This window comes from Dipodomys spectabilis, unplaced genomic scaffold (assembly GCF_019054845.1).
Source record: "Dipodomys spectabilis isolate Male_0828 unplaced genomic scaffold, ASM1905484v1 ptg000096l, whole genome shotgun sequence".
Classification (NCBI taxonomy): Eukaryota; Metazoa; Chordata; class Mammalia; order Rodentia; family Heteromyidae; genus Dipodomys; species Dipodomys spectabilis.
Genome location: NW_024870773.1, coordinates 12,728,892 through 12,754,394, shown reverse-complemented (window position 1 = coordinate 12,754,394; position 25,503 = coordinate 12,728,892). Strand labels below are relative to the sequence as shown.

Below are 25,503 nucleotides of genomic sequence, written 5' to 3'. Positions count from 1 at the left end.
TGGACTTTCCTGCTTGGGCTGGCTTTGAACCAGGATCCTCAGATCTCAGCCTCCTGAGTAGCTAGGATTACAGGATTGAACCACCAGCGCCTGACCTATTATTTCTTTTTTTGATATATTATTAACCTAGTTTAATCCCTCAGATCACCAATTGGGGAAGAAATAACCCATTCTGTTTCATTTGATATTTTCTTTCTTTTTACATAGAATTTCAGTATTTTCAAGTGAAACCATGAACCTGGAAGGTAGCTCATTTAACTACTTTGCCCTGTCAGTGGTAGTTAAAGATCAGAATGCTAGGGAAACAGCTGAGAACAGCCGGTGCCCAGTCATACTGTCCTTTCAAGCATGCATTTTATACCACAGTTTAGTGAGCTCAATTTTTAATGAAGTGGATGAATTGTTTCTGATATTCAGAGGTGTCCATTCAGAGAACCCAAGGCATAGCAGTGACTCACTTTCAGTGTTACAGGAACATGGGGTTTCTGAATTGCTGCATGAGGAAAACTGAAAAACAAAAAACAATCTTGTTCTGGTTTGGGTTTTTTTTGTTTGTTTGTTTGTTTTAGCTTTCACCTAGGCAACCTAAGTACATGAATATTGTTGAAGTCATTGGTCTCTGCAATTCTTGGTTCTCTGCAAATTAACCATCAACACTTGGACATTTTCTAGTCTTTATCTTCATTGTCTAATGATTTCCTTCTAATGAATATGTGTGTGTGTGTGTGTGTGTGTGTGCGTGCACGTGCACACACGCGCATGTGTGTATGCACACCAATCCTGGGTCTTGATCTCGGGGCCTAGATGTTGTCCTTGAGCTTTTTTGCTCAAGGCTAGCCCTTGAGCCATAGCTGCACTTCTTGATGGTTAATTGATGATAAGAGTCCAAAAACAAATCGTCTAACTAGGGATACTGGTGGACCCATTGCAACAATGAGATGCACAAGTCGTTATGTCGAAAAATGAACTTTACAACTTTGGCAGGAGGGGAGTGGGGGAAAGAGGATCAGGTGGGGGGAGGTGAGGGGAGTATGGGAAGGGATGGGAAGGGGAAACAAAGAGGAGGCAACAATGCTTGATAAGAAATGTACTCGTTATCCTGCCCATGTAATTGTAACTCCTCTGTACGGTATTCTCACAATAAAAAAAATTTTTTTAAGATAATTTACGCTGAAGTATCAAATGAAAAAATGTTGAAAACTATTCAAAACCTGGATGTTTTTAAATGCCTTACTTATGTAACTGTAACCCCTCTGCACATCACCTTCACAATAAAATAAAATAAAAATAAACAAATGTGCACGGTACTCACAAGACAATATGTTAGAAATGAACTGTACAACTTGGGGGGGGCACTGAGGAAGGGGAAGTGAGAGAGAATGAGGGAGGGGGTAACAAGTTCTACAAGAAATGTACTTAGTGCCTTATGTGTGCAACTGTTATACCTCTGTACGTCACCTTGAAAGTAAAATTAAATTTAAAAAAAAGAGTCCATGGACTTTCCTGCTCAGACTGACTGAACCACAATTCTCAGATCTCAACTTCCTGACTACCTAAGATTACAAGCAAGAGCCATCAACCTGCCCAAAGGAATTTTTTTTTTTATAAATAATTGCTGAGAAGTTACTGTACATAAAATACTTACCATGTATTTAATGGAGTAATATATGTTTGCTTTTAGATGACATCATATTTCATTCTATTTGGACTTAGCAAGTTTTTCTGTCCCAGATTATAAAGACTTGCTTTTATAGTAATATAATCTTCATATATAACTTTTATTATAATATAGTTTATTAAAATGTAACATCTTATATTTTATTTCATGTTGTATCTCTGATAGTTTTGATTTTAAAAAAATATTACTTTAGGCCAGGTGCTGGTGGCTCATATCTGTAATCCTAGCTACTCTGGGGCTGAGGATTGTGGTCTTGAGCCAGCCCAAGCAGGAAAGTCCTTGAGACTTGTATCTCCAATTAAATATCCAAACCCAAAGTAAAGCTGTACCCTGAGTTCAAGCTCCATGACTGACAAAAAAAATGACTTTATAATAAATAATATTGACCACTGCTTTATAATTGGTTCATGTGCAATCAAATATCCAAGAAAATTCATCCATCAAAGGTTTTGACAAATCTGTCTCAAATATCTTTTATTCTTCTGACATTGATTTTTCAGTAAAATTTGTTCAATGAAATGTAAAATTAGAAACAAATTCAATTAGAATCAGTTATTCTTCAAGAATTCTAGTAATTTTGCTATTTTAATGTAGCAGATTTTAAGGGTATTAAAATAAATCTTTTCCTGAGATTTACCACATAAAACTCAGAATACAATTGATAATATTTCTTTGGGAAGACAGGAATATAGTCTATCATTTTAGTCTTTTGTGCATGTCTCACTCGATACTTTAAAGAAAACTGTGTGAAGAAACACCATATAACATGCTATTGTTCGCTTGAATACACTGTTGAGTATGTAAATACACACTATTGAAAATACACATTATTTAAGTCTATTGAGCTAAGCTACGAATTAGTAGTTAGAAGAAATGAAGTACTTGTATGATTTAGTAGCGAGACGAAATGTCTTGACATTTATTGACAAATTTAATTATTGGAGGAATCGTAGTAGAGCATTGGGAAGTAGAGTGAGAAAAGAAGGGAAGGAAAGGAATTTGATAACAGTATATAAGATTGATCAAAGATAAAAAGACTACATTCAAACAGAAAAATGAACTGTAGAAATAATAAAGTAATGGATTAAATACATATATGCTAAGGCCTGTGGAAAAAACAAGGAGCACGGGAATTATATTTCCATGAAATTTTTTCAATATGTTTTGTGTGTGTGTGTGTGTATATATATATATATATATATATATATATATATAGAGAGAGAGAGAGAGAGAGAGAGAGAGAGAGAGAGAGAGAGATACATCTATATGTATATATATATAATGCTTTTTCCTTACCATGGCATTTTTAATTTATTTTAAATTGTTTCCACTGTTGAATATCTGCTAAACTTAATATTCTTTTTAGTTTTGATGTTTACACTATACTGCTTGTTTGTTGTGTGTGGTTGGAACTTGTACTTTTAATGTTGAATAGTGACATTAGGCAGGCTTTCTGTCTGTGAAAATATCAAATATTTTTGGCTTATTACTTTGGCTTCTGAACCATAATCTCATAGCCATTTATTATGAGCTTCTTTTTATTTTCCAGCAATAACACCTTTGCCTGACATACAAAAGTTCATTACAAGTATAAATGTCTAATTTTGCATCCCCAACTTTTAGATACTTCATACAGTTACAGTTTTAATCAGGCCTTTGGTGAACATAAATTGGAATAACAAGTATTTTGATGGTACTGTTATTTAAATTCAGGCCCTTGTACTTGTACTTGTGCTTTCCATTTCACCCATGTCCCCGGCATAACCACAGTTTCTACAGAGAGAAAACATTATTGTCCCTATGCTGAGCTGTCACATTCACTAACTTCTCATCTGGCTGTTCAGCTACTTCTATTATACAACTATAAAGTACTGTTTCTTCTGATTATGTTCATTTCAGGTTTACATCATTGAGGAATCAGGACTAAACATCCTTGTGTGGTCATTGATGAACAATAAAAGTCCAGGATGGACCTATGGGCATGTACATCTCTCCAGTAACAGTCCATTTAAGGTGGCATTTGAAGCTGATTTGGGTGGAAATGATACCTTTATTGCTCTTGATGACATCTCTTTCACTCCAGAGTGCATGTCTGGTGGAGGTAAGTGACTATTTCTATATCTAAATATATGATACTTGGGAAATTCGAAGAGGAATTACTCATAGAATGAAGAGGGCAAGTATAAAGAGTTAGAGGTGAACCCTGTCTCTATCCCATAAACTGGACCATGGTAACTCTGTAGTAAACTTGTTACAGGAAGCCCTCAGGAAATGTATCCATTAATATAGCTTTATTGGCCACTTTCCTATTCCCACAGATTTCCTATAAGTGCCTAAGGGAGAGCCTGCTCTGAGCCTTTGCTAGCTTCCACAGTCTTCTCTACTCATTTTAATGTTTTCCCTTCCTTGAGTCATTTGTTTCTTTCTTCTTCTACTGTTTAATCAAGGCCTTAACCTTCTGAGAGTTTTCTTTAAATCCTAAATTCTGGCCAGTCACATCTAGGTGACACAAATCCATGCACAACTTGGATGTCTTTAATTCTGATCACTTTCCTCAATGTTCTCCTTCACCACCCCACTCTGGTGATTACATTCTGTTCACGTGTTCTGTCTTTATCAGTCCACCCTAAAGAATGATACTGTTATTCAGCCCATCTTCTGCAGTAGTAGTCATAACCATTTTGAGTTTTCCAAAGTTACTGCTGAGCTTTTAGACTGGGACTACTGAAAGTGTTGGGTTACCACCTTAACTGGCTCTTAAAGGTCCCAGGCTCCTGTGGTTCTCCTTCACTGGCCCTGCCTCCCTCAAGCTATCAAATCTCATCTCCCCCACTCCCCCCTCCTCTCTCTTGATATTTTTCTTCACTCTACAGATACTCTGTATCCTTTGCATAGCAAATGCACCTGTTTTGTAATAAAACTCCATTATTTTTCTTTGATCTTTTTACCTCTGAGTGTGAAACTTCTTTTTCTTGCTACTTTGTCCCAGGGAAAGAAATCTCCTTCCACTTACCCAATAGTGAGTGTGCATTCTTGTTTATTTCTTTTCTTAGCACCTCTTAGTCACTGCTCCAGCAAAGTCTTTCTGACTTTCTTGTATTCATGTTACATGCGCTAAAGTGGTACAACACTTGACTAGCAAGTGTAAGGTCAGTTCAAATCTCAGTACCACCAAAAAAAAAAAACAAAAAAAACAGAACTAGGATTGAGTAGGAGATTGTATACATCTATATGTAAATATGGATATAATAATTCTGAGCTCCTCAAGACCAAAATAAGATTGTTTATTTCAACATAAGACCTTAGCACAGAAATTGAGAAATTTGGCCTGAATTACTATTATTCTAAATAATAATAATTACTATAGTTTATTATGTAGTAGCAATACTAACATTGACCTAAATAAAAACTGATTTTCTCCCAAATGATAAACAATAGACTTCTCCATCAAATATAAAAACAACCATGACCCTTGGCGGAAAACCTTGAACTTGCCTCTGTCACTATGTAATAGATGTGTCTCTTTACAACTCCATTTCTTCATCCTAAATCCATAGTCTCGGGATTTAGTTTTCCTAGGATGATTTCACTGTTGATTCAACAGTATGCTTTTAGAAAATCATAAATTAGCCTGGCTCTGATGTCTCCTGCCTATCATCCTAACAACTCAGGTGGCTGAGATCTGAGTGATTCAAAGCCAACTTGGGCAGAAAAGTCCCCTTGAGATTCTGATCTCCAATTCACCACTTGAAAACCAGAAGTGGGCCTGTGACTTAAAGGGGTAGAGCTCTAGCTTTGAGCCAAAGAGTTCAGGGACAGATTCTAGGCGCTGAGTTCAAGCTCCACAACCCACAAGAAAGAAAAAGAAAAGGAAGGAAGGAAGGAAGGAAGGAAGGAAGGAAGGAAGGAAGGAAGGAAGGAAACAACAAAAGAAGGGAAGAAGGGAGAGAAGGAAGGAAGGAAGGAAGGAAGATAGAAAGGAAGGAAGGAAGGAAAGGAGGAAGGAAGGGAGGGAGGGAAGGGAAGGGAAGAAGGGAAGGAAGGAGAAAAAGAAAATTATAAATTAAACAAGAGTTTCTCAAATTGAGGTACACAAATCTTTCATACTGATGTATCAGAAAGTATGCAGTTATATCAAATAAACCTAGCACAACTTTATTGGGTTTACTTGAAGATTTGGAGAGAAAACATAATCTATTCTGTGACATCTGATACAAACACATATGTACTGTATGTGGGATGGAATGTCAAAGGTAGATCCAAAAGTTGGAAGGCATTTTTGTTCTTTTACCACTAGCATGAACATCCTCTCCTGAATGAATGACAGTTCTATGAGGAAAATTTCAAATGGGTGACCCATCCACTGAAAACCTGTGTCACTGAATAGATGATATTCCCTAGTGAATATGAAAGTTTACCTAATACCAGAAATAAACAATGAGAACTTATACTGCTAAATGTAGAAAATGATTTTTAAAAATGAAATCAATTTTTAATTTGTCAAAAGAGCACCCCAAAAGTAATAATATATCTGAAAAAGGAAAAAAACATGAAAGATATTTATTTTTGTACTTAAACTTTTTTCCTGTATATTTACACATCTGCTTGGAACGGTGCTGCTAGTAATCAGGAAGAATAATTGTATTATGAAACAAAATGCAATTAAGGTGGTCAAAATAATTTCTGTACATATGTAAGCCTGGAATAGTGAGCTTGGCAGAGAGTTTTGGGGAAAAGAAAAAGCAGAGATAAGGGAGAGGGAAGGAAGGGTGATCTGCTCAAGGCATACTATGGGCATAGATGGACATATCAAAATGAAACCCCCTTGAACAATTAATTGAAAATAATTTTAAAAATGCAAAAAAATTGGAACAACCTTAGGATACAACATTGTTATTTTACCTTGTGTTGCTAGTTGGCAGGTACTCTACCACTGACCCGAAGTGAAGTCCAGCCTGAAATCACTGATTTAATCTCTCCCTGGTCAAAATTATTCATTGGAATTAATGTGAGAAGCTAGAGCATAGTTGAGATTACAGTTTGAATCCTATATATTTCAATACTTATTCGAATTAATAATTAATAATATCCAGTCTTGTTGAAACTTTGAGAAAAAGGAGAAACCATGGTTGGTTTGGGTTGTTGTTATTGTTTGGTGTTGATCCTCTGGCTTGACCTCAGAGCTTGGGTTCTGTCTCTGAGCTTTTGTTTTCTCAAGGCTCCCATCACTTTGGGTTTTAATTATTCCTCATACAAGTGCCATGCTGAGCTCAGGCCACAGTCCTCTTAACTGTCTCTGTGTAATTTCCTCAGAATTAAAAGTGCAGAATGGAAACGTACTGTTAACCAATCCTAAACCTCTGTTCCCCTGTGAAAGTTGCATTACTCTATCATACTTACTTTCTATATCACCCTTCTTTGGGCCATTTCTTTTCTCCTTTGATCATTTTATCATCTGGAACATTTAAGCCAACTTACAGCATGGACCAGCAACAATATACCTACTATTTATATATTCTAATGGCATATGAGAGAGAGGGGGGATCTAAATGCATAAATGCATACAAGTTATAAAGAAGAAAAATGCTTAAAAGGTTCCCAGTTGTCTGCTCTTCAATACAAATTCTTCTTTATCTGCCTCTGTCTATAAAAATGATCCTTTCAAAGAGGACCTTTTGCTTTTCTATAGTCTATATCCTCTTTCTCCAGGACTCTGGTCCTGTTGCTCCTCAGGGCAGAGAATGTCCCCTGTTTTATCTACTGTGGTGTAAAGCTTTCTTCCCTTCCAAGGGCAGAGCAAAAGCTGCCTTCTTCAAGAATTTGCCCTTAATCCTCTCCACAGGAAGCTGCACTCTGCTTCAGATTCTCCATGGCTTAAATGTGCACTTTCAAATAATATATGTCACAACGAATTTTGTGTTCTTTGTGGTATTTTTTTTGTCCATTTCAAGCTTGAACACACTGAAATATCCCCATTAGCATCACTCTGAATTTAATTGTTGAAGATGCATTTTTTTCATTTGTGTTATTTTGTTGATTTGGAATTTAGCAGTAGCAAATGATATTTGATGACAATCACTGTGACTGAGAAAGATATAAGATAAATTTCAAGTCACTGTGCTGCATTATGTATGATAGCAAATGTAGATAATATTTTTGAAGTGTGATTTTTTAATGCATAGCCCATTATTATAATTTTGGTTCAGTTAGTGATTCATAAAATGGCCTCATTTTAAAATGAATACTAATGAATAATGACTAAAACTCTGCAAGAAAATGGTTTTCAGACATTCTTGATTCATTTGCTGGATTATAAAATATTATTAGGCTTTAAAGCTATTATTGTAGGCCATGAAGCTCTCAAAATCTATGTGAGGATAGAGTAATTCTGCTTTACTCCTAGAAGGAGAATGAGATTTGCAGGCGAAAACATTAGAACCAGAAAATGGCATTAAAACTAATACCAGGCTGACTTAAGGGAGAAAATCCTGACAATCTTAGGAGATTCTGCCTACTAAGAAAGGGGTGGGTCTTTTTTGGTTTCCTGCTGATATTGAGGCTGAAAGGAATGTAGCTGCATTAAGAGGAAAAGATCCAAATGACAACCATGAAAAAAATCACATTCACTGGATTTGAGAAGACTTCAGATTGAGTCTGAAGATAAAACACAAATCACTACCCCAAATCTTTGTCCTAAAGATGAGACCTTTTTTTATGTGATCAGTGATATTAACCATGTAAATGTGTATCTGAACAGGCTTCATACCTCCACAAAATGCATAAGCAAAAAAAAAATATATATATATATATATATGCAGTGTACATATGAAATCAGAAAGAAATACAACAGGAACTTGTCATCTGGAAACAATAATCAATTTGTAAATACCTCATCATTTTTTAAAATTATTATACCCTTGCTGGTTCTTCTGTTCACTCAGAAATGCATCCAAGTATTTTATTAGGCAGGCCAGAGCATTAGAGAGATTCAGGCAGCCAGGGTGAACTTGGTCCCAATTGTGTCTCTTGAGTGAGTACAGTTGATTTTTATTATGATTTTCCTCATTCCCCAAAACACATATGTTGTGGGCTGGAAAGTAACCAAACATAAGGTCAAGTTTATTGTTCAAAAAGTAAGAGGAAAACATGATTCTGTTTCACTTTAAAAAAAATATCTAGCTTCATTGAAAGATCTTTTTTCAAATCGAAAAAGAAAAATGACTTTAATAGAATGACCAATTTTGTAAAACATCTTATTACCATATAAGATCATTTTCCCCAGAAAAGATTCTTTGTAAAAGTAAGTAAAGATTGGTACAATTTCTTTTTCTTGGCTTATCGAAGTCTGACTGTGTACATATGTGACTTTTCACTCCTCACTTGAATAAGTTTGCTCAAAACAGAAGACATGAAGTTAGAAAAATGGCTAAGTTTTGGTTGAAAAAAAGATGGGTTCCAAGGAAGTAACAAGTTCATGTGTGAGTCTCTTCTGCTATGTATAACACATGATTAACCAGATTGAAGTTCAGTCTAAGGTCCAAGGCATCTAGACTTCATCTTCTATACTTCCTAATTGTACAGAACTAGTGTGATGCTCACTAACGTACTTGAGTATACATCTTCATGTTGATACTCCCTGGTCTGATCAACAATCTCCAATCTCCAAGAACATGTGGTTTTTTTTTAATGGAACAAGATTACCTATAACAATGTAGCATTAATAATTACTGATTGACTCTATTAGGAAGGCAGAAAGTAGACTAAAAATAAATGCTACATGGCTAGTTGCTGTTAACTGAATGTTATGCTATTGCAGTGACAGGTTGTGTTTGATTGCTCATAAAGACTGCTGAGCCCTCATCATCTCTCATGGAACCCCTCAGTGTGTACTCATTTCATTGGTCCTTCCTAAGACAGTTGAAATAGGTGTTCCCAAAATGCCTGCGAAATGGAGCAAAATTCCTTCACCCAGAGGTTGCCTGTTATATACATACATTTCTAGTGTATGCTAGAGGTGAGTTTTCAGCCTCCAATATAAATCCTGGTACACTAAGAAAAATGTAATAAAGCCAGGTGCCAGTGGCTCACACATGGAACTCTAACTACTTAGGAGGCTGAGATCTGAGGATAATGGTTTGAAACCAGCCTGAGCAGGAAAGTCCGTGAGGCTCTTATTTCCAATTAACTACAAAAAAGAAAGAAAGAAAGAAAATACTGGAAGTGAAGCTGTGGCTCAAGTTGTAGAGTGCTAGCTTTGAGCAAAAGCGCTCAGGGACAGGGTCCAGGTTCCTGAGTTCAAGCCCCAGAACCAACACAGACACATACAAAAAAATTAATAACTTGGTTGGTGCTGAAGCACTGGCTCATAACTTTTGTCAGTTAAAGCCTTTCCATTAGAGTGCTGATGATGTCCTTACCCTAGCAAGCCAGGAGAGTAATGCTCATCATATCATCTGGAAGATTCCCTGTCAACATCAAGTTTTCATGGGGAAAGCAAGACTATAGGTGATAGTGAACCATGTCAGTATACTAAATACAGTATACTTTATACTGTATGCCATGAAGAGCCATGTTTTTGTTTTCGTTTTTGTTTTGTTGAATAGAAGTCTTTTTGGGAAACATGTATTAAAAGTCATTTAAAGGATGGATTAAAAGAAAGGTGTTTCAATATTATAGTATCTAAGCTTAGAAATGAAGAGTTTAGATAAGGGCAAATTCTTAAACTATTAAATAAAGTTGCAGTAGGTATGGGCTATCAACTAACAGCATTAAATTAAGCCACGTGTATAACCTGGTCCAACTTTGCATATGATAGAGGCAACTCTCACAGGCCAGTCAGACCAGGAACTTCAGCATCATCTGCGATGACAAAGCAGAAATCCTTGGGGATCTCTGAACTCCAGGCTCCATGACAGGAGCCTGGAACTGCCCACACCTGCCCTAACATTGTACATATCTGTGTATTTTCCACCTTCACGTAAACTTTAGATTATTTGGGGTTTCTGAAATTTAAAAGAAAAGATCAGTTATGCAATTTTAGTCATTTGAAGTAGTTTCCCCATTTTTGATTAGGGAGCAACCTCCTTTCCAATACTCATGTAAAGTGAAAGAGATCATCTGTTGCAGCCACTTTATGCATTACAGCTCTTAATTTGCTTTGAAGTCTGTAGTTTCTCTATGCTCTGTTCTGGGGAAAACAGTGAACGCTGATTACAGGCCCATTCATGCGTCTACCACAATCTGATAGTTCTCTCTTGCTTACGTTGCTCATAGTCCAATATCGTATTCTTTTTTTTTCTCACTGATGAATAGCTTCATGGCTTTAAGCATGCAGATAAAATGCACATGCACACACCTTGCACAAGTGCACAGGTGCACGTATATGTGTGTGCATGGATGTTTACTTACATTTGCATGTATGTTGTCTCTCTGTTGTTTAGATTTTAGCTTTAGCCTTGACTAGCTTCAAATATTCACTTTGAAAATTATCACTTTCTTTTTCCCACTCCGTAGTGGAGTTTCAGCTCAGGGCCTTATGTGTGTTCAATTGGCACTCTACCTCATTGAGCCATGTGTCTACCTGGGATTTTTGCTGGTTAATTGGAAATGTAGTGTGATGGACCCTTCTGCTTGGGATGACTTTGAGTTGTGATCCTTCAGGTCTCAGTCTCTTGAGTAGCTAGGATTATAGCCATGACCTCCTCCCCTCAACTCTGGTATCTGGCTACAATGATCACTTTCTGCTTGGCATCTCTTCCCAGATTCTTATCAACTTCTACAGTAAGGACACTGTCCCAGTGCACTTTTCATCAAGGCTAACGATTCACCACTCAAGCCACTGCTCTACCTCCAGCTTTTTTTTTTAATTTTTTTTATTGTGAAAATACTGTACACAAGGGTTACAATTACATGGGCAAGATAATGAGTACATTTCTTATCAAGCATTGTAGCCTCCTCCTTTGTTTACCCTTCCCATCCCATCCTCCCCTACCCCCTTACCCAACCCTCTTCTCCTCCCCACCAAAGTTGTAAAGTTCGTTTTCGACTTAACGACTTATACATCTCATTGTTGCAATGGGTCTACCTGTATCCCTATTTAAACAGTTTGTTTTTCAGGTAGTAAATTAGAGGTAGTCTCAAGGACTTCCCTGCCTGGATTGATCTTGAAACAATCTTAGCCTTCTGAGTAGCTAGGATTCCAGGTATCAGCCATCAACACCTGGCTTAGCTTTTACTATTTTATTCATGGATACTCCTGTGACTAACCAAACAAGCTTCTGACTACTATACTCCATAGGCTGTCAATAGATCTGCATGTGTACCATGCTGTTCCCATACCCTATATTCAAAACAGAATCCACATTCCACCTTTCTGAAAATATGTAAGTTATAAGATACATTGAAATAAAATAAAACACTAATTGACTTTCTTTTGGTTTCCCATGACAAATTACTCTTTTTCAAACTGAAAAAAAATAACCCTAAGATTTGTATACTATAAGATTGCTTCTGGGGCTGTGAATGTGGCCTAGTGGTACAGTAGTTGTAGTGGTAGGGGTAGAGTGGTAGAGTGCTTGCCTAGCATGCATGAAACCCTGGGTTTGATTCCTCAGTATCACATACACAGAAAAAGCCACAAGTGGCCCTGTGGCTCAAGTGGTAGAGTGCTAACCTTAAGCTAAAGAAGCTCAGGAAGAGTGCCCAAGCGCTGAGTTCAAGTCCCAAGGCTGGCAAAAATAGAAAAGACAAGAAAAAAATTACTTCTCCATAAAGATACACTCTCTAAAAATATAAGGCAGGAACTAGTGGCTCATATCTGTAATCAAACATATTCAGGCAGTCTAGATCAGGAGGACTGTGGGTCAAGACCAGCCTTAGCAAAAGTTTGAGACATTCCCCCACCCCCTTAACCCATAATTGCATGTGGTGGAAAAAGCTACGAGGGAGGATGAGATCCGGATGACTCTGGTTCCAGTCTAGTGTAGGTACACACAAAATGTCTCAAGAACCCACTTCAACAGAAGAAGCTAGGTGTGGTGGTGCCTACCTCTCATCCTATCATACTACCTATGGTGAGAAGCAAAAATAAGAGGATCTACTTCAAAAATAATCAGAGCAAAAATGTACAAAATAAAAATGACTGCAGGCATGGCTCAAGTGATAGAGTGCTTTGCTAGAAAGCAAGAAGCTCTGAGTTCAAACCCCAATACCATCAATTTATGTTATACACACATGGTATACATATATGTGTGTGCACACATGCTCATGCATGCATGCATCATGTGTATGTGTGTAAATGTATATATACATAAATATTATAGATGAATATGTACACAAACAATCACAATTCAAAATACATCAGGAATTTTCACAAAAAATAGTTTAAAAAATTTATTCTCCCCCCCCCCCCCCACATAGATTTTGTGCTATCTTTTCATGGTGTTGAGCCCATGGTGCCAGAGATCATTTGTAAGCAATGCACTACAATGAGCATTTTTTATCACCCATGTCAACAAATATAGCAATATTTGGATACAGCTTGACTTTCTTCTTAAAGTTTGAGTTTCATGGTAATATCATTTTCCTTTGAAACAATCAATTTTGCTTTCACTAAGCATATTAATCAGAAAGATCAAAATCTATCATATGATCCTTGGGAACCTGAAACTTTCATTGCATTGAAATGAAATCCATGAGAAAGATTCCTTGAGTTTCACTGTCGACTATGAGAATGCAAAAATTTTTTCTTGTTATGAGAAGTATATTTTCAATGTCATATGAACAAAAGTAAATAACACAAATTCACATTCTGTAGAGGGACACAGAATCACAATGTCAGGGATCAGACTGTCTTTGTAGCACACAGTAGGATGTGGCATGCGCAGTGATGTTTTGGTTACTAGGGAACGTTAAGTTAGTTAACAGACATCACTTCCTGAACTTGCTCCATTCCAACTTGGAGTGCCCACATTTTAGGTGATACCAGCGCTTTCATTGAGTAAAGACCTGGTAAAGATGATGTTCTGCAATTGTACTTTCACAATAGGATCCTGTGACTTTACTTGCTGGAGTTTCTGTTATAGAATCCTTTTTTTTTTTTTTTTTTTTTGGTGGTCATGGGGCTTGAACTCTGGCCTGGGCACTGTCCCTCAGCTCTTCAGCTCAAGGCTAGCACTCTACCCCTTGAGCCACAGCGCCACTTCCAGTTTTCTGGTGGTTTATTGGAGATAAACCAGAGATGGCTTTGAACCATGGTCCTCAGATTTCAGCCTCCTGAGTAGCTACGATTACAGGTATGAGCCACTGGCGCCCGGTCAGAATCCCTTTATTAAAAGAACTTAAACACAAATGTCTGAAACTATAAAACAGCATTCCTTAAACTTATTTCCTGCTGAGACATGTGATGGCTGATATGGACTTACAAAAGAGTAATTAATGCTTATATGCAGTTTCCAAATGATAGTGGTAAATCCTATCCTTGCACTTCACTGAAGTAAACATAGTTAGTAGGGTACACATGATTGAGGAAACTTCATTGTTGACAGAGCCCTCAGTCGGTTCTGAGATACAAAGAATAAATCGATCGAAAACTGCCTATGAAACAGACTTTCCTGATAATTCTAATTCACTTGAAACTTCTGATCCTCCTTTTCAGACATATACCCGCAGAGCTTAGAGTGTATGTTTTATTTTAGGAATCTGTTTTGACTTTCTGCCCCACCGCATCAGGACTAAAATGATATGACCAATCATTTTGTTTTGACTTAAAACAGCAAAACAAACACTGGGAGAAAATGAGGGAAGAGGTGACACTTTCCAAAAAGAAATGTACTCATTACCTGACTTATGTAACTATAACCCCTCTATACATCACCTTTACAATAAAAATTTAAAAACAAAACAAGTAAAACTACTTATAGCTTATATAATGAATCATATATTCTAAATTAATCAGTTTTTTTGGAGTGTCTTTCTTTTTATCTCCCTTTATCACAGTGTTAACATTTCTGAATATCTCCTCATTTTTCTTTTATCCTTTCTATTTTAACTACTCTTTGTGGTACAAAGAACACTATTAATGCAGACTGTATTATTTTACTTTGCTTTCCTGACATAAATTTCAGTTTTACAATAATCATTTTATGGTCTTCTGCAAAGTAGCTGTCTCACATAAAGAACAACAATTCAATTTCAGGGAAGATAACCATGGTTCTCACAGAACTAACTTCATTGTCCTCATACATTCACTCAATTCCATTGAGTTCAAATAACCTAACAAAAAAAGTCCTGCATATGATAAGAAATGAACTGTGTTTGAGCAATACAAGCTATAATTATCAAAATTCTATGCATTTTAAAGTTTGGGTATCAATCTTTTAAAAGAAATTTGGAGAAATTAGAAGCTAGAAATTTCAAGAGAAAAATATCCAAATGTGAGTTTCAAACTACAATGAAGTTTCTAAAGAATATCTAATTATATATATTATACATAATTCACATATGTAAAATATATACATCTACTAATATAATTGGTGTATATATATATACACACCCTGGTGTTTATGTATATATACACCAATTATCAGCTACAATATAGTTTCTAAATGATACCTAATTATGTGTAAATATATATCAATTTTAATCAGAATATATATAAAGTGTGTATATGTATATTTGTTCTTTTTTTTTGTCGGTTGTGGTGCTTGTACTCTGGGCCTGGGCACTGTGCCTCAGCTCTTCAGCTCAAGGCTAGCGCTCTACCACTTGAGCCACAGCACCAGTTCTGGCTTTTTCAGCTTATGTGGTACTGAGGAATCAAACCTACGGCCTCATGCATGCAAGGCAAGCACTCTACCACTGAGCCACCTTCCCAGCCCCTATATGTTCTTTATACATACTACACATTTTACATAATAGAATTTTTAGATTCGCAGTAAAACTAAACAGAAAACATAGAGATTTTCTATATATACTCCCCTAACACACACATACACAGAGCCTGCCCAAATATCAACATCCCAGCAGAAGTGGTACATTGGTACAAATGATAAGCCACAGTTACAGAAGGCACATCATTGTCAGCCAAAGTCAACAATTCACATTTGAGTTCACTTTGGTTATTGATAATTCTATGGATTTTGACAAAAATATGTGGACATGTATCTATTATAGTGTCATGTAGAACAGTTTCACCATGGTAAAAATCTTCCAGGGACTATCTCTTCATTCCTTCTGTCTCCACTTCCCATGCCCTTTCCAACTCTTGACGATCACAGAGCCCTTACTGTCTCCATAGCCCTTTCTTTCATAGAATGTCATGTAGTTGGAATTGACCAGCATGTAGCTTCATCCATTTGTGTTTGTATCACTTATAATACGAAATTGTGGTAGTGCTGAGATGTTTCAGAGTATGAAAAGAAAGTCATTTATACTTTTCAGAATTAAGCATGCGATTTTAGCCTTAATAACTAAACTAACTCCATAGCTGACACTCAAGGATAAATCCACAATTTTAGAAAAACCTTCCTATTGGTTCACATTCCTTACAGAGTTCATGCAGGTGATTGCAATCAAGTCAACATACAAGCTTAATATGTTTTTCAGGATTTTAAATTTTATTTGAATTCTATAAGAAACTATGCTGCTGAAGCATGGATATCTTATGTAGTAAAATATAAACTTTCTATTCGGATTAAACAAGAGACTTAAAAGAAATACTGAACTAATGGAGAACTGCTTTCCAGCTAGACCGCCTACCTGCATTCCATTAAGGAGTACAAATCTATCTTCCTCCTTTACCAGAAATATTTCTGTGGGAAAAAAATTGAGAAACAGTACAGAGAGGGCTTACTTTAAGACAAGATCTGCCTTGGTGCTTCGGAAATATTTTAAAACAGGTTCCCTGGGAAGCCAACTCTGAGACAGATTCCTGTGTCAAAGGTTTATTGGAAATTCTCCGAGGAAGAATCTTGGGGAGGAAGGAAGCAGAACGGAAGGAGGGAGAGAATGCGTGAGCTGGGATGGTTATGTTGTAGAGAGAGCTCTGAGGTTGCACTGGCCTCCGTGCATATCCACATGGAAACAGGGGTCGAGCCATGGATTCTCCAATTCGTCTGTGAGTGGAGTTCCCCGTGGGAGGGTTTGCAAACTTGGAGGCAATTCTTGGGGGTAGACTTACTGTGAGCGATCTATCATTGGCAACTTTCCAGCAGACGGTGAAAGGTAGTCTTGGTATTAAAGGGATCATTTGTGCAGAGCAAGAGAAAAGCCACAAGAGACTGCATAAGCCTTCTAGCTTCCATAAACACAAAAGATAAAGTATTTCTCAATCCTTTCAGATAAAGATGTTTCTGGAATTCAATTCCATTGTTACTTCCAAATAAAGGATAGGAACTTATGTTTAAATCTATTATCAGGTATTAAATTCCCCATGTTTGGCTATGAAGAGACAGCTAATAAACTGTTTACTGATGTAATAATAATTGCCTTAAATTTTAAAGTTATAATACATCTTTCCAGTGAACCTGATTTTACTATTAAATCTAATATGAATCCAAACTTAAGGCATCCTTTCATCTGAAAATATCTGTTTCATATCATGATTGTCTGTTTTTTTTTTAAATAGTTTTGACTGTTCACTGTTCAGTTTAGTTCAGAGATAGACATCTATTCCCATAGATCAAACCTGGACTGAAACACAACTTTGTGGGGCTGACATGCTGAGAAAGGTTTTACATTTTCATTTTCACTTTTTTTCCTTGAAAATTTTCTTCAAGCAAGTAGACAAAGGGTTTCTACTGAGCTTGTCAATTCTTAGTCTAATGAAGCTGGCCAAGCAAGGTCAACTCTTCCATCATTCTCCATTCCTCCATCTCTTTCAACCTCTCTTTTTAAGAATATTGCTGTTGAGATTCACATAAGAAATTCTCTCTAATAATATCCCTATGCTTTGTATGGTTCACATTTACCAACTGGAAGTTAATTGACTTAAATTACCAACCTGTCTTACAGTCGTGCAAAAATACACGTATCCTACAATAATGCGATACAGACACAGAGGCATCCCAATGCTAACATGACATGACTTGCTCCCATTCCTAGGTCCTGGCACAATGCAGCCCTCACTCTGTGAAGCTGATCAGTTCACTTGCATCTACACACCACAGTGTACTCCAGGTTCAGGGAAGTGTGATGGGCTGGAAGATTGCTTAGACGGGTCTGATGAAATGGATTGCTCTACTGGCCCTTCCTCTCAGCTCTGCGGAGACATGGAATTCAAGTGCTCAGCGAGCCAGTGTATCCCAACTCTCCTGCTCTGTGATGGAGTGGCTGACTGTCACTTTAATGAAGATGAATCCAGCTGCTGTGAGTAACTCTTGCTAATTCAGTGTGCCAGAGAAGAAATGATGTTTTGAAAAGATAGAGAGCTTGACAGATGAAACAACGTTCTCTAGGGTCTTTCCATGATCGTATCATCGGTAACCGAGTTTTTGTTTTGAGTGTATTATGTTGCTAAACAAAGCATGAAGGTCTTACTCATCATTTCTGGAAGCACTCTTGTGGTTCTACTAATGTGTGTCAATCTGCTCATATTTCATTTTCCATTTACATCTAGGTCATTCTAATGTAGGCTTCTCTTACATATTTGTTATCTTTTTAAAACACTTACAGAAATGGCTTGAAGAAATACAAACCTGATTTCTTTCCACCTTAAAGGGTCAGGAAGATTATTTGAGTCAGGGGCTTTTGGCAGACATTGAATTAAATGAATGCATGTAGTGATAACTAGGTCTAGACAATTACCCAGGTAGATGACATAGCATTATAACTTCATATTCAGCCTTTAAAAATATAGACAGTGTAGCAAAGGAGTTTGAGTGTTGCCAATTTCATTTCTGCAAGACTCAAACCAGTTGAGCAATACCATGAGAATTTGAACAGATACATGTAAAATCTAAGGCCCTGGAGCTGAGTACCTTCTGTTTTTAATAAAAACTAGCTGATATCAGTTAGAAACAAATATTTTAGTAAAAGTAATGACACATTGTGATATGGTCCATGCCTGTTATCCAAGCTATGTGATAGATGGAGATGGAAGAATGGAAGTAAGACCAGGCAAAAGTTAAGAATATATCTCAAAAACAGATGACAGAGTGATACATGCCTCCAATTTCAAGCTACTCAAGGGGTAGAGATAGGGAAGATTTTGGTTCCAGGCTAACCCTCAGCAAAAACGTAACACCTTATCTGAAAAACAAAGTAAAGCAAAAACATCAGGGGTGTAGATCAAGTGGGTAGAATGCCTCCCTACCTAGCAATCATGAGGCCCTGAGCTCAATCTCTAGTAGTCCCTAAAAAAGACAAAGTAATTGCATACATCTAAATGTGAGTTAATAATCACAGCAGAGTATAAAAATGACTAACACGTTACTTGATTATTGGCCTGCTGCCTGTTTCTTCAGTCTATTATATTATATCCTATGTTTGGTGAGGACTACAGAGATAGAGGGCCATAATGAACATACTGTGTTGAAAAAATTATCATTTGGGGATATAACTATGAAAGTGAAACAGGGAAAGGAAGATAACTAACTCAGAGTCCTAATTAATCAGGCCTAGAATTCTGACTCTTGGAAAAGAATTAGAGATGAGTGAAATAGAAGAAGAGCACCTTTGGATATTTAAAGGCTTTAGCCTTAAATCAGTAGCTCTGTTTCCTAGTTTAGACTTGGAGATTTGTTTTTTACCTCTCTCTTATTTTTCTGCTTGTATATTCTCTCTGGGATAAAAGTAAATTGGCAGGATGTATAATATTTTCTTAGAAGTAAGCAAATGAAGGTAAATCTAAAGGAAAAATCTGGCTAAATTACTTATTTCTGTTTCCATCACAACTCTAATGCAATTTGGCTGACAGAAATAATATTAGTTTCCACCATAGTCCTATAGTTTCATTATAGTCATGTGATATTTAGCTCCACTAAGAAAGTTATTCCCAGAAAAGCTAAGGGAAGTGTTGTGCTCTTATCAATTCAGACATTCATTAGGAAGTTAGAGTTTGACTAGTCATTCATATGAGCTCTTATTCCTAAGGGAATCTGGGTCCAATTTAGGACTAGGCTGAGGACAAAATGTTGCAGAACACTGCAAAAATCAAAGCATTCCATGATCATAATTTGCCAAATAATAATCATTTACTGCTAGGCTCCCCTGGTGATTTAGAAAGACATTTTCACAGACCTTCATTAAGAGTCTATCTGATGTCATATATTACATTGTGCCTTGATGATAAAGGTAGATGGAGACCTGTTCCAATTCAGAGTCTAGATGGATCATATACCACCGAAGAAGGCCAGAAAGCAAGATTAGGGGGTACAGTAGGATGACTTCTACCACAGAAATATATTGACAGAGTAGTTGGCATACTGTCTAACAATAGTGTGACTGTCTGTACATTTCAACAAGAAAAGTGACTGCAAAGCCAGACTTGAATAGCTTAGCAATCACTGAACAAATAAAATAGAAACGCTTGTCTCAAGCAAGTACTGTTTCAGACAAAGAGAATAAGTCATTTTGTATTACCTTGAAGCAGGGTTTGTGGTAAGAAGTGTAGAAAGTTCTGGAAAGAAAATGAGGGACCCAATCTTACCAAATCCTCACTTATCAGAGTAGTGCTCCCAAAAGAGCATTTAATTAGTATTTAGGTAGATAGAAGTAGTGAAGAGGAACTGCTTAGAAAATGCTGTCATTCGTAATGAAGAGATTGACCAACTATGTGTGGTGAGCATTATGAGCACTTTATATCATCCTGTGATGAGGAGGAGAAGGTAATCAAGGGTTACTTTCAACTTTCTTATTCAGGCATCAGGAAAGCTAATGTGTCATTGCTTGAACAGGGGAAATAGAAAAAGAAAGACTTCTTAAAGGAAGACTACAGCAGCATTAATACATCCATGTGGAAATGTTTTCAGTGTGTTTAGAAGTAGATACCTGAGTTTAGGAGAGAGATGAAGCCAGACATACCGACACATACAGCACCAGTATACAAAAATTGATGCTATGGGTGTAGGTGAGATAAATTACAGAGAAAACTTATAATGTGGCAGATACAACCCACTAGAAAGTCTATTATTTTTTTGCAACAGTAAAAGACCTTAAATATCAATGGCTATTGATTTCCTTACCTAAAATTGTAAACATCTTTAAATCCTTGTTCCTACATTTAAACAAGTGCAAAGCACCTACTCTTTCATCTTACCTGTCTACTACAGTACCAGTGTACCCAGTGGCCAGTCCACACTTGATTCCCTCCTTGTCATGTGACATTTACTCTTCCAGAATGCCAATTTTTGAGCTTCATCCTCACATCCACAGAAAATTCATTCCCCAAGGCCACCAGGAATCACTACCTTCTTATTTCTCAGTATTCTGGATGTCCATCAACCAAGCCATTTTTCTAAGAAGCACCAAAGCCTTGTAATCATAACATCGCTACCCTATTAATATGTCTGTCCTTTGAAGTTTGGTCAAAATTTGATGATGGCTACCAAATAAGAAATTGTAGGAGCAGTACTATGAAGCCATGACACAAGGTTGCAATGCCAGACAAGTATGTGATTACAGCACACTGAACGTCAGTGATTTACATCATCAAATCTAGATGATACACAGGTATCTGCCTTATGCCCCATTTCAAAGGGAAACATCCAGTGAAGTTTCAGGATTTGTTTTTAGCTCAACTGTATTTAATATACGGGACATGAACTGAGCAGCAGAAAACAGAGACATCTGCCTTGGAGTGAAACATATTACCTCTTCTGAAATCAATTCAACTCTTCAGTTCATATAATACATTTATTACACATAAAATATGGTATAATCCTTTTATTATGCAGTGAAGGCTAGCATAAGACAACACTTTAAACTATATGTCTTAAATAAGAGAAATTTACTTTCTCACATTTCTGGAGTTCAGTCCAAGATCAAAGCATTGACATGGCTGCTGTCTCTCTAGGCCTTTCTCCTTGGCTTATAGATGGTGCCTTTTACCCTTTTTCCTCTCATGGCCTCCCCTCTGAGCATGCCCAGTCATGATGTCTCTGTGTTTTCTTGTAAAGACATTAGTAGTATTGGATAAGAACCTCATTCGAATGGCTTCACTTAACTTCAGTTGTTTTCTTAAAGGCTATCTACAGATACATTTCCATTAGGTTTTAAGACTTCAACATCAGTTTGGGGTAGGAGCATAAAACATGTGCTTCAGAAATATTTCTATAAATATTTTTTCCTTTGTAGAAAGTTTTAAGTTAATTGAAACATTCTTCAAAAAGAACTGTCTTCTAAAATGTAGGACTAGAAAAAAATAAAGGGCAAGAAGCTGCCTTATTTCATTTTATTATGAGAAATTCATTGAACAACAGTCATGCTTTCAAACACCATCATTCTTCTTTCTTTCTTTTTTTTTACAGCCAATCAGAGTTGCCCAAATGGAGCTCTTGTGTGCCCATCCTCTAACAACTGCATCCTGGCTCACCAGCGCTGTGATGGCATCACCGACTGCGTAGATTTCCAGCTTGATGAGTCCAGCTGCTCAGGTAACCCAGGTGGTTTTAAATAACTTCTGAAAAATGACCCCAAAACCCTTACCTATGGACAAGGAAACTATTACAACTTGACTTTCTAAACAATGGTAAATGTAAAATAGTTCATTTTTTTTTGATGATTGGTTTGGGAGCAGAAAGAATATTAATATTATAAAAATGTTAATATTCATAGTAACATTAATTGCTATATTTCTTAAAAATTGACAAATACACAGAATAAGAGACACTGGTTTATTTCATGTTATGTTCACTAAATAAAGGAAAATGGCCTAGCACCTGTGTCTCTTCCCCCTCCCCAGATAATTCCAATCAGGAGATGTGACTATAGTCTTTTATCTTTCAAGATGCAAAGAATGTTATAAAATAAGCAAGAAAAGCACATTATTATAATCATAGCAAAAAGTGCTTATCTCCGTATTATTGAATTTTGTGAAGGTCATAGAGATGAATAAGTGAATATACCTGGTCCCATAAAACATATAAAAGTAATAGTACACTTAAACAATGTTATTCAGTATTATTTCTCCATTAAGCATGCTTAAGCTTCAGATAAAAGGCCCACACACACACAGGAAATCCTTCTACTCTCTTGAAAGAGAGTACAGGAGTTGTAAATAAAATAGCTCAATTCTTTGGAAGTATGAAGCCACATTACTTACATCTAGTGCCTAAATTTATTTGCATGAAAGTGAGATATTTCTCCAGGATAGTTCGGTGTGTGCACAGGTCACCACATGTTTATAATTTATTGTCTGCATTCATATGATCTACCTTTAAAATCAGGTCAGTTAAACAGAAGACCTGCCACTCATACTGAGTGGCGGACAATCTGTTGGTAATTCTAGAGAGCACATGTTCTTTGTCCTGCCATCCACTTCAGCCAGACACCCGTTATCACAGGCCACTTGCACAGTGCAGGTCATATGGACCCAGATATTGGGTTAGAGGACCAGAAAGAATGAGAGAAACATGGTGTTTGGAACTAAAATCCATATTATGTTATGCTTTCTCTACTTACATTTTATATGCTTCTTGGCTTTTCAATCAAATATGATGAAGCTAGTGCATAATGCTTCAGTCTGATTTGTCAACGTGCGGTATACATTCTTCTGTCTTTCCAAATGTCATATTCCTTTAAGGTCAGCATTTCATAGAATTTGATGAGCCCAATCCATACAATGTCCAGTAATCCCCCAATGGTCACACAGCAGATGGTGAACATCTGGCCTCACTAACTAGGAGTTCAAGTCATTAACAAGAAGATGAAGCATACGCAGGTTAAATGTACTTCCATGAATCCTGGGTACCCCTAAACTACATTAGAAAGGTTTATTATTTTCAAATTTGCATTGCGTATGCAATAAAAAGTTATTGACCAGAATTTGCCTGACTACATTTAAATGGGAAGTTTTTTCCTAGTTATTTTCAGTGGTAGAGTTAATGAAGTCTATACTAAAGCAATACTGTAATTATAATAATCACACAGAGGAAGAATTAGAAAAAGACTTTGAAATAGACAGTCGTAGGATGGGACATAAGAATATAATTATTTATGTGTAATGTATACTGATGACAATGACGATGATGATGATGATGATGATGATGATGGTGATAAAAGCTTAATGAAGGTGTAGAGGAAATTAAAAAGGAAAACTTCTCAGGTCGTTATTTTGAAGCTATTTCAAGTTTCTGCCACACATTAATCTCTCCTGCAGTCTCCAAAATAGAAAGTAATCTATAGGTTTAGACCACTTCTGTTTAAACACACACACACACACACACACACACACACACACACACACAAAGTGCAAGGGTCTGTGTTCAAAACTTTAGTGTCACCTCTCCCCCCCACCCAAAAAAAATATTCTCTACCCACTAGGGACTTCATTTGTGGCACAAAGTCTTCTTGTGAACTCCTAGGATAACATATCTCTTTAAATTCTAACCAGGCCTTTGTGTCTTGAGACAGGCATATTTGTCTTGACCCTGCATCCAAACCACAAGATTCATACGCATTCCTGAGCTCATAGTATCTAGAAGTTCAAGAAATTGTAGAAATTCAGAGCTAAATAGCAAATGATTTGTCAGTTTTAGATTTGTAGGCTCTGGATTCAGATGGCCAGAAATTAGTTCACATTTGTATGCTTCTTTGCTCCTATCTAAAGAAAGTTATGCTACCCACATGAAGACTCATTTTCTTTTTCCAAACAGTGAGAATGATTGCGATCTGTAACCCAACATTATAAAAAACTCAATGAGGTGACACATGGAAAATACATAGTACAATTCCTGTCTTTGCAAGCCTTCACTAAATGATAATGGCAATAGCGATTATGATGGTAGAGGAAGGGCAAGAGGGAGAAGATGGAGGAGCAGAGCAATGGTAATGAAGTCTAGTTTCTCAGGCAATTCAAAGACCCCCCCCCCCCCGCAACCAGCATAGAGATGAATGAGAACAATTATTCCCTACCTTACACATACAATCCACTAGTATAGAAATGTTACCAACAAATTTAATTTCATCCTCCCAGCAGTGCTATAAGGGAGTGATATGATGCATATGCTATATACAAAGAACCTTGTATTTAAGGTCCCAAAGCCACATAGCTCATAAATGCCTGAGCATGGAATCACAGAGGGAAAATCAGGGGTCATGGGGTGATCCATCTTCCCAGCAAACTTCCATGGAACAGCATGTCTGTATATATATATATATATATAGATAGATAGATAGATAGATAGATAGATAGATAGATAGATAGATAGATAGATAGATAGATAGATAGATTTTTTTAAAGAAAATATAGTGCCTATTTGCATATTTAAGTTTGAAAGTCACTTTGGCTCTGGATTGCTTGTCAAAAGTGATACACCAAAATGTGATTAAATGTGAAATCTACACAGAATGGCATTTCTGTGTAATAGGAATGATTTATAGTGATTTGTGCACATGAGAAAAATAACCAGCACATGAGAAAAATAACCAGCACAAGAGAGTAGAAACCAATGAAAATTTCTGTGTCTAAAGGACGTAGAACTTGTGCTGATTTCTGTATTTATCCCTCATGTATTATTTTATTGACTTATTTGGAAATGCTGAGTCTCTTCAGAACTGTCTCATCATATCCTTCCATTTCTCATTCATTTCATCTATTCAGTGCCCAAAATTGTTTTTGAGAAAATAAAAGATGAAAATACTTTGTACAGTGTCTCCATTGCATGCAT

General features: G+C 36.7%; 1 protein-coding gene across 1 annotated transcript in view; it reads left to right on the top strand.

The window, feature by feature from the left end:
* Window positions 1–25,503, top strand: part of Malrd1 (MAM and LDL receptor class A domain containing 1) — a 462,193-nt gene that overhangs the window by 352,176 nt on the left and 84,514 nt on the right. Inside the window, exons 33-35 of the mRNA XM_042686149.1 lie at window positions 3,578–3,779; window positions 17,780–18,043; window positions 22,144–22,269. Coding sequence (XP_042542083.1) covers window positions 3,578–3,779; window positions 17,780–18,043; window positions 22,144–22,269 — 592 coding nt within the window. The remainder of the gene's footprint in view (window positions 1–3,577; window positions 3,780–17,779; window positions 18,044–22,143; window positions 22,270–25,503) is intronic.